At 40.6% G+C, this 10670-nt stretch overlaps 1 protein-coding gene across 8 annotated transcripts in view; it reads right to left on the minus strand.

Moving 5' to 3' along the window:
- LIMS2 (LIM zinc finger domain containing 2) overlaps window positions 1-10670 on the minus strand; it is a 50587-nt gene that overhangs the window by 13304 nt on the left and 26613 nt on the right. For 2 of the 8 annotated variants that reach the window (XM_068954185.1, XM_068954182.1), the window contains exons 5-11: window positions 9200-9349; window positions 8193-8343; window positions 7251-7343; window positions 6348-6396; window positions 6086-6161; window positions 5083-5234; window positions 173-1958 (exon numbers count right to left, since the gene is read on the minus strand). In XM_068954185.1, coding sequence (XP_068810286.1) covers window positions 5087-5234; window positions 6086-6161; window positions 6348-6396; window positions 7251-7343; window positions 8193-8343; window positions 9200-9349 — 667 coding nt within the window. In that variant the 3' untranslated portion in view covers window positions 173-1958; window positions 5083-5086. Of the gene's footprint in view, window positions 1-172; window positions 5235-6085; window positions 6162-6347; window positions 6397-7250; window positions 7344-8192; window positions 8344-9199; window positions 9350-10670 lie in introns of those variants that run through there. The other 6 variants (XM_068954184.1, XM_068954181.1, XR_011142795.1 and 3 more) reach the window with 3 other exon arrangements.

The raw sequence follows: 10670 nt of genomic DNA on the forward strand, positions 1-10670 counted from the left end.
ACTTTTACTCAGTAGCTCCTCTTTCAAGTTATTGATGTACTATTCAGTGCAAATCAGCATTGAAAAACAGTCTAACAGACATCTGTTGAAAAGAGACATTCTTCTCTCTAAAAATGTTCTCAGCATGGAGTTATGCAGACGTTCGCTCATGAGACAGAAGAATATCAGTTACTAATTTTAACAGTTTTAATTTATCTTGATCTTTTATATTTCCTGTTTATCTGACAATTTGAGTGATAAAATTTGATCCAGCACTTGTTCACCACATAGACCTTCATAAACACACAACTTGGGTCCCACAGGAGCATCTCAGAGTCAGTAAAGCATGGGCACTGTAGTGGCAGTAAGCCTAGATGCTTACCCCAGCAGAGAGCAAGTACAGATCCTCAATGAAGAGCCTTCCTTTGCTCAGTGAAACATGGACATGTCTTAAAGCATTTACACCAAGTTCCTTGAGATACGATCTGGCAGTGCCGGAAAAGCAGCTCTGCTGGTTCTCTCACTCTAACTTGCCAATGTATGCACAATGGTTCCCTTGTTCCCTTGGATATGTGCGTGTGCAATTCAAACACTAATGGGAGTGTTGTACATGCATGGCAGGGAGAAGAGCCCCTCTCACTTTGTGCATCGAAATGAGTGCCACACTTGTCAGAATAGTCGATCCTTTTGCAAGCAATTAGATATTCCTGCTGTAATGTCCATTGCTGGCAATGGAAACTTTGAGACTACTGGCTTTGGTTGTTTTGTCGTCCTATTTCTGATCTAACTGGGTATAGCTGAGAAGCATTCTGTACTTTGCCTGTACAAATAGAAATTTTGCCGCTGACATATATTGTTTCTGGTTTTTAAATAAACATTGTAGAAAATCAACCATGATGATGTCTTTTTCAACAAGAAAAGGTAGTATTCACTCCAGGTCCATGCAACTTAACCCTACCAAACATATATCACAGTCTATACATGATCTTAGCATCCCATCTACTTTTCATATACACAGTACAATTTGTATGGCATAACCTCTAAAAGAATGATACCCCTTTCTGCACATCATCATCAACCAACACATCTCCACAAAAGCAGCAGAGATCCAAAACCTGAATTCAGCACAGCACTGAATCAGATCTGGGCAATCCTCATAGTTCCTAGGCGACTCACTCTGGCTCAGCATTGTAAATGTGATTTTTTTTTTTTTTAAACTCTACAATATACAGTCTTTTTTACATGTTTTTAGTGTGAAGATTTAAACTGTAAAAGTTAAGTTTATTACAAGAATATAAACAAGTACAGTATTACAATATTTTAATCCACAGCCACATGTTTTGGTTACACAGCACAAGCCAAGTGTAATAAAATGAGAGCTTCACACTGTGCAGAATCCAGCCCTGCTCATCAAGGTCTGAACCCAGGCAAGTAGCTGCTAAGTCCTTTACTCAGTCTGTAGTATCCTCAGCACTTAATAGCGCCTTACAGACTAGTAAAACTGCATTTGTTGCATGTTTGTCTGCAATCGATTCCACAACTATCCAACCATTGATTTAGAGGTGTCAGTCACAGGAGTCTGCATAATCCAGTACAAAACACATGACTTTCAGAAACTCTGTACAGAAGGTTGAACAATATTTGCCTACATTGCATAGGCTATTGCAAAATGAAGACCAGGACTCAAGCCCTAGAGAGCAAATTAGCTTGCCATAAAGAAAGATAGCATGTGATTAACATACCCTTTGAATACAAATAAGCTTCACATACTGTGATTTCTAAAAGCATCACTGTATTCAAGTGTACTCAGTGAACATTAGTGATTTTAATTCAGTATGTATAAATATAAATGTAAACTATAAAATTATATAATGAGACAGCAGCTTTTCATAAGGAAAGACTTCTAAGCCAAGTTCAATCTTGATATAAATCTACGGTCTTCAGTGGTGTGATACCTAGGATGAATTTGGCCAGCATGTCTGTTTACAGCAATGGAAAAAAAAAAAAAAAGCATGCACCTTTAAGCTTACATTTCTGACCAAGATCTTGACTTCACCGTCAGCCTATCAACACGCGAAGGAGAATTCAGTCTGCAATACCTTCTACTTACTTTTTAAAAATGTAGACTCAAAGATGCATTTTTTTTTCAAATTTGTTATATTTTTTCTCCTATTCCCTTGGTTCCTCTGTCTCACAAAATGAACATCAATAATACACATTATTGTTACTGTACACACTGCATGCTAAGGCAGCAGGAGTATAATAAAAATAATTGTGAAAAATTCTAATTCATAATTAAGAAAACGCTAAGAGAACATCGCTATCCAGCTATTACAGAGATCGAGGACTGCGGTGATTTTCTCTCTCACTAATCTCTCGGGAAATGCTCTGAAGATAAGGACAGAATCCAAATCCTAGAGAAATGAGCAGTTTGTCAAGGAGAATGGTATCAACTAACTTTTGAACTCTGAGGTTTACTAAGTCTACTAAATTTCCAACTCACGCTACGTCTCTATCTGCAATACAGAAATAATTCCATTCAGCTCTACATACATGCATTTTCCATTGCTGAATTTGAGAGTGGCCTCTGAAAGAATATCATCTATTGCATGTTAGTTGCATAGTCTTTTCATATTTACAAATAGGTAATACTGCTGTGTGTTCCTCCACCATCATCCCAGGAAGCTGAAGATACACAGCTGCTCAGATTTGGCATTAGGCTCAGCCTGTGACTAAGATTATAGGAGCAGAGCTACATGCTTTATGCTGAGAAGAATCTGTATAACATAATGAACTGTGTCTCGGTCAGTAGTTTTTGTGCTTCTGAGAGCCAAGTGCCGAAGAATAGGCTTACAAGACTGGTTCTTGCAGCGGCCACATGTTACTGCACTAAAAGCCATGCTGCTCTTTGTGCCCTTGTCTGAAAGGCCATTTAAAGGCTAACAAGAGAACAGGGACTAGCCACATGTTCTCCTAAAGCAGTGACAATAAAAGCTAATATTAGTGTAATCTACAGTGCAGATTGGTCACAAGAGGATGGAAAAGTTCTACCTTTGATTAAAGCCCACCTTCCTTCTCCAGTGTTACAGTGGCTATGCTGAATATCCCAGTTAAATGCTTATGGTAACTTACGACAACAAAAAGCCAAGCAGCTGAAGGAAATTTGAATGAGGAAAGCCGGCATCTAAGGTACGGTCTTGCGTTTGGGATTCTCATCTGCACACCAGGTTTGCCCCACCACTGCTGTGATGTCACTGGTGCAGTTTCATGGGTAGTAGCTACAGCAAGCGTGCTAATAGGAATGTGTACTTTAGCTATTATCTCGTTTAGATCTATTCTGGGCAGAGTGTGATGGCAGTGAGGAGAATTTTAAGATTCATTCAGATTTTGCCTCAATCCAGTTGCTGCTCACACACAGAAAAAGTGAGGAAGCTTTAACTTCTTGCTGGCTAACTGACCTGGGGTTGCAGAGTAAGGCCCACCTGCTGTGTTCATGTGAATTAGTAAACTATCCACTTTATAGGAGATTTAAATCATGCAACGGCCATCAGTCCTCCAGTGCCTCCCAATCCTGTCCACCTCACAAAAAGGGCCGACATAGCCTCCTAACATTCAGGGAAAGAGATTTTCAAGCTGCTCAGATTAGTTCAGCACGAGAAACCATGGGACACACCATGATTATACAACACACAGGTGGACCCAGCAACAGCTCTGCTGATGGATCACCCCAAAAGAAATACTGAGAATGTTTAAAACTAATCCGTTTCTCAGGACCTCGGGTTATACTAGCAGAGACAGCAGAACCAGTGAAACTGCACCAGTGACAGGCAAAACTATAGAGCAGAAAGAAACCTGTAGGCAAAAACTATTCTTAAAATTTACAGGTTCATGTCTGAGGGTCCTCCCTTAAGGTACACTCAGATCTTAAGAAGAAAGTCAATGGGAAACTCTTATTTGGGTTAAAGTTTTAGGAAAAATATTTCCTGCTTTTTCTGCATGAGACTGCATTTGTTACAAACCGTAAATATCAGAAACACCTTCATGTCATTGGGCTTTCTGGAGAGGGACCTCAGAAGGTATACTCACCTTTCAAATAAAGTGGAAAGGACTGAATTTGAAACTGGAGTACTTAAATTGGTGCCATATTATCAATTGGATTTCATTATACAAAAGAACCACCAGAGCTCCAGCCACTCTACATCAAGAAATGCCAGCTCTGCCAGGGGGTAGACTTGCGTTGGGTTGTTCACTCAAAGTTCTAGTACCCATGACACAGTAGAGAACAGACTTAGAAAATTACAGAGTCAGTTCCTAACAAAATTTGTCCTTTCCCATAGCCACCTCCTACTTAAGGAAAGCCCAACGACTCTGAAGAGGCTGACATGGCCATGGAGATTGAAATCTTCTTACTGCTGAATGGGGAAGCAGCAAGGCAAACTTCTTGAGCTGTCCTATCTCAACACTGGTCTTGAGCTAGACAAGCGGGCAGCGCAGATGCCGTAACTATTGGCTTCTTGCTCGCTCAAAAAACTTGCAAACCAGTAGGACCATACAGTGTCAGTGCACGTTCAGTAGGAAACTGGGCAAAGACCATGACATTCTGCATGTAGCAAAGTGTGGCAGCTTTCAGAGTATTTGCCTACAGATTTTAAAAAAAAATAAATAAAACTTCTTCATGCAGAGTAAGAGGAGAAACTTTCATACTTTAACCAAAAAAGAGCTAACCATGCATTTGCCTCCACCCCTACACCCAACCAGCGTTTCCAAATTCCTTAGACTATAAGAGGAATGGAGAGAGAACTACGGTTCAACTGAGGAAGAAAAGATTGTGTGCAATTCAACAAAGGTAGAGTAGGTTGTGGTTAACAAATTAATAACCAGCCTGTAAACTGCTCAAGAAGAAATCAGATTCCTCTTTCTCCCAGTGTTAATAAACAGTTGCTTGAGAAAAGGGATAGTCAAGGTGCAAGCTACATTAGCGGAAGCAGGGGAAGGTACTACTTATCTTTGGTTTCACTTGTTCTTAACAATTCCCTCTGTGATAAATAGTTGCTGCAAGCAGCAATTCATGACTGTAAGAGCGCAGCCAGTAGGCCGACAGACCTGTTTAAGCAGAGTTTAAATCCAGAGCTTTCGGATGCGACTTCTTGGATGCTAGCTCAGATAACTTCTTCAGGCGCTTCTTCAGCTCCAGAGGGAATTTTTCATAGCACTTCTTGCATACAGGTTTCATGTCAAACTCCACAAATTTATTCCTTTAAAACAAACAAGTGGCCTATTAAAATCATATTTGCAAACTATATGCCTGACCAAATCAAGTCTGCATATGTATACATAAATGCAGTTGTTTGCTTTCTATTGCATGTATAAAACACCTCGCTTTCTTATCTGGTCATGCAAGTACAGAGATGAGATTCTCATCAGGGACCTGGGGCCTCTGCTACTGCTACTTAAATAAGGAGTGAGAATTTGCTATGTAGCTGTATGTAACAGCCTAGAATAATAACGCTGTTATCTTAGAATGGAAATGTCATTTCAAAGCTCCTCTTTGTGATGAATTAGAGCTCCTTCGTATACCGGGCCAGTGGGGCCAACCCAGCACAGTAGGGTAAGGGTTTGAACCTGAGAAAGGGAAATGTAGGATTGCCTTGTTTTCTGCCTTCTCCTACCTGCCTATTTGAGGCAACTAGCATAACATTTTCTTTCAGAATAACTTAAGCAATTTTCCAATACCGTCAGTGAGAAAAGCATCCAGATAAAGGAGAGATGGAAGCTGCAGGTATTTCAGGACAGCCAGTCACTCTAAAGTATAGAGCCTTCCTTCTGTACTGCTCAAGCAGTTCTCCCCCGACCCAACCTTCCTGCAGAATAGATTAATGTTGGCAAATAAACTACAGAAGCTGTTGGCTCCCAGCTCCCTTTTAGTTCTGAAATCAGTGCGATCTATAAGCCCCTGCGCCTACAGAGAAAAGGCATTACTGACTAGCTGATCAGTAGCATATTGACCCTTAGAGAGGCACTGGCTCATAGCTCTCCCGAGCCCAAGCTGATATCCTGTCTTGGGGCAAAATGTCTCACTATGGCCCAACTACAAGCACTAACTTACTTCAGTGTAAGCTTGATGTTGCAGGTGGAGCAGGAGAAGCAATTCACACACCAGGCCTTGTTAAGAGCTGATACCACTGCAAAAGCAAAAGTACAAAATAAAAGGAAACTGCCAAATTATTTGAATTTGGATTTGTTTCCAAATTCAAATGAGGCCAGATGTGAGCAGAAACACTGGTGCCTTGCAACTGTGGGACTGCAACAGCTGCACTGACAAACGGAACGGCGACAGCGACCCGAAACAAGGAGAGAACAAATCTTACCGTCTCCCTCGATCACGTGGCTGCAGTTGTAGCAGACATCTCCAAAAAGCTACACAGCAGCAGAAATAAGAACAGGAACTTATATTACTGACTGCTTATGCTCCCCAAATCACACAGCTGGTGCAAATCCTAACAATCAGTTAATTCCCAGACACTGCAAAAGCCCCCAAATAAACTGATTTAAGTCTTCTGAATAACTTCTCATACGCTTGCCAAATAGTCTATGTTCACTTGGATATCGTACCATTAAATCCTACAAGACCTTTTTTGTTGATGCCTCACACTCTACCATTGTTATGTGATCTTTAAGTCCGGCACATGGGGCTGAGGAAGAGAGGATCAGTAGAGTATGATGCTTACTGAAGACACATCTCCTGAGGCTAAACCAGAAACATCAAAACAAAGCCTAGAGCTACTTTTAAAACAGTAATACTTATCTTTTACGAGAGAGGGAGAGACTAATTTCTGATAGAAGAAAATGCTGAACTCATAGGTAGGTGTTCACTATAGTCCTACAGAAAAATTACTTTCTGATTAGCTCACGAAACACACTTTACTTATGCTTTAGACAGCATAACGTTTATCTTAGGCCAACAGAAGTCAGCAGTCATCCAAGAAGTCCATACCAATTGTTCCAGAGTACAATTACAGGGATTTTAGTGGCAAAGCACGGTCAGTGTTTTTTCACTGTCAGTAGGACAAAGAAAAATCAGTCTCCCCAAAACACTTCTATTTTCTTATCAGCATCACTTTTGACTTCTACCAAGAGCAGCTTTTTTCTTTTTTTTTTTTTTTTTTAAAATAAGCTCTAATTTCTTGATACTGCTTTGTATCTATAAATTCAGATTACCAAAGCATTTGTCAGTCAGAACAAATACCTACATATAAGATGGCAGAATTTACCTGGTTATAGTGAGTTTCACAATAAGCCAGTCCTTTTTTCTCATAGTGTCGGTGCCCCAAGAATGGCTTCTCGCATTTGGCACAAACAAAATGCTGTAAAAGAAAAAGCCATTCAGTGGCAGGTAAAGCAACTTCTGCATCACTGGGGAAAGACTTGCATAGGTGCTACTCTGGCTGCAATTCATGGCTCAGTACAAGAGACTTAACGCTTTAATGAAACTCAGACAGGAAAATCCTTGTGACAGTGAGAAGAAAGAGGAAATATTTAGTCTATAGTAATAATTAATGATAGGTAGAACACCCACTGAAAGGATAACCATGTTGTTTCTATACTGATAGACAGACTTGTGGACTGTTATCTTGCTTGCTTCAGAGAAGAGACAGAGGAACATAAAACACGGTTGGCGTGCATGCATTTCAAACGAGCGACAGCATCTCCTTCACAGGTCAGCCCTTAGGAGGCCTAAATCACTAAACACATCAATCACCAAAAACTTCAGGGCATGCTGTGACAAGCCTAAAGTTATATAAACAACGAGCTGAAAAGGCTTAAAAAGCAAGAATCATGGTGGCTCTGTCTACGTTACAAATTCTAATATCGTTATGACCTTGTTAACTGGGGGTGGAGAGGATGTATACAACCCTAATAAGTAAACGTAACCACTAAGTCACATTCTGCAAAAATCTTTTTCAATGCAACTCAGGCATTTGAAAAATATTTTCCTAAGGTTATTACTGTTGTGAAAGTCTACTGATTTTAGGCAACCCTGATGAACACGCTGTACCCGTTATAGCTTACATAAGGTGGAGACATTCTGAAACACAAGCAATTGCTTTTTGCATGAATTCATACCAGACAGGGATCACAAACATCTACAGCTTCCATCTATAGCACTAGTCCTCTTCCAAAATGCCTTCTGAAGGCATCTGGAGAGGCCTCACCTCAACATGCCATTGTTTTCCCAGAGCATTGACCACTCGTCCCTCGATGGGCCTGCGACAGGCTCCACAGATGGGGATTCCCATCTTGTCATGGCAAGGTAGGCAATATAGTTCTCCCTTCAGTTCCCGGGCCTCAGCAGTCAGCTCCTTCCTGAAAACACAAACGCATCCCTGAAATAAGAACTCCAAGTGAAGCTCTTCAACGTCTGAGATGAGGTTTTAGAAGACTAAATTTGAAAGCAAACACATTTTGGCAACACTCGTGCTATAGATAGTGAGACATTAAACTATGCTAGTGAAATATCGTTTTTGTCAACTCATTTTTATGAGCTTTCTCAGTTTGACAGACAAGAGAACATATGTAGAATATCACGTTTTAACATGGCTAGATGCTCTGGCAAAAATATGAGATGTACCTACATGGAATGATGCAGTGTCACGTAATCAAGCTGTCTTTGAATGACATAGCTCAGGTGCGCAGACCATTCTAGAAGTGCTCAGCTAAGAACGATTTACCTCATTCCTCAGCACTGTTACCCATGCTAGGGGAGTACTGCGCTCCAATTACACTGCTTTCGTGAGAAATAACTCACATAGGTATCAGTACTGTACTGGATTGTACCAGAAAGACAGACCTACAGCTCTCTGAATCATTTTTTCTAATCAGAAATGCAAAGTCTAACTATTTTGAATAGTCTGTCAACAGCTGTGTTTGGACAATACTATTACTCTAATCTGGATGTAGCCTGTGAGGTAAATTCATGCCAAGGAACTGTTTTCATGGTCAATATAAAATGGTGTCATTCAAGCTTAACATAGAAGAACATCAAACAGCAAAATCAAACAACAGTTCTTCTACGCTTTCTCAATTCCTTTTCATTTTCCTCATAGAATTTCTGTTTAACAATGCAAAGGCAGCAAAGTTTAAACCTTGGAAAGGACTGTATTACTGACTATACTGCTTGTCTAACTCTTTTGTTGTCAGGGGTTAGAAGATGAGAACATACCCACAGTGGGTACAGTTAAAGTGATCTGGATGGTAGGAATCATTCCTAAACATCAGAGGCTGCTCATCAATTATCAGGTGGCACTTCTGACAGATGTACTTTCCCAGTCCCTTAGCTTTTTCACGGTTATGGCATGGCCTGCATAGATGCCTGGTTGGACAAAGGAAAGAAAGGACAACATTAGTAAATTCTTTCCCCTAAAACAATGCTCTTTAAGTAACACCAGACGTGTCCTATCAAGTCGGACTAAACATTTAATGTCTCGTCTTTAACACTGGTTGCACAGGAAAGAATACATGGATAGGCACAGTTATACTTCCCTTGAATGCTCCCCTAGCGTTCACTAATCTATTCTGTGTGCTTTCTGAACCAGAGTATGTGTATTTCCTATCCCTTGATTTGTTTCCATAGATTTGCCTACATATTGTAATCTCTATGAACTTCCGGCATCCACAGCATACTAATAGTAAAAAGCAAACATCTCAACTACACAACGCATGAAGAGGTATCTCCCTTTTTTTTTTTTTGGGGGGTATCTGCTGACTTCATGTCTTCTAGTTCTTGTATGAGAGGTGATAAACACTTAATCAGTAGTCACCTTTCCCATGCCACTCAAGATTTACAGATCTCTGTCACATCTTGTTTCCAGTCTGCCTTCCTCTGGCTGACAAGTGCTTGTCTGTTTAGTTGTTCCTCACTGAGAAGTGTTCCATGTCTACAATCACCTGTCATCCTTCTACATAACCTTTCCAGTTCTACTAGGTCCTTTCTGACTGATTGGCAAGGAAAGAAAGTGGCAACACCCTCTCTCTATTAATAACTATGGAATCCTGCAATAGTGGGGGTATTACAGCAAGGGGTGGGGGGAAGGGGAGTCGAGAGAGAGAATAAAAAACACTAAACCAAAGCACACTGCTAGAATGCCTCTACTACGGCTGGATTTCTTAGTCTTCAATAGCTAGGACAAACAAGAGATTCCTGAATCCCAGGTCCTCTGTCCATAACCCCCCATTGCCCTAAGTTAAAGAAAATAACGGAGCATGCAATTCCATGTGGTTAACATAACCGTGTTTCTCTCACATGTTCTAGAATAAATAAAAAGTACAGCCCTGTACAGGCACATGAGCTAAATTTCTGGTAGTAGTTTGGGCAAAGACATAGAAGAGACTTCTGAAAGGCTGGAGGAATCCACCAGTTCTCTCCCGATATTTAGAAGCTCTGAGGGGAACCTGCTCAGTTTAGTTACCTACCCCTCCGGCAGCAGGGCTGCAGGTTGGGAAGAATTTATGCTAAAAGAAAAATGACAGTGGAAGGACTTCTGCAGGTTTCTTTGTCCCAAAACAAACAAGCCTGCTTAATTCCTTTCACTATATCCTATGTGAAACTGAGATTTACAGGTTATTCTCAAAGGACACCAGGCAAAGGGAAAAATTAAAAGGGAAAGAGTAGATTCACAGCTAAAGTAGTGGGT

The sequence above is a fragment of the Struthio camelus genome, chromosome 9 (genome assembly GCF_040807025.1).
Source record: "Struthio camelus isolate bStrCam1 chromosome 9, bStrCam1.hap1, whole genome shotgun sequence".
Classification (NCBI taxonomy): Eukaryota; Metazoa; Chordata; class Aves; order Struthioniformes; family Struthionidae; genus Struthio; species Struthio camelus.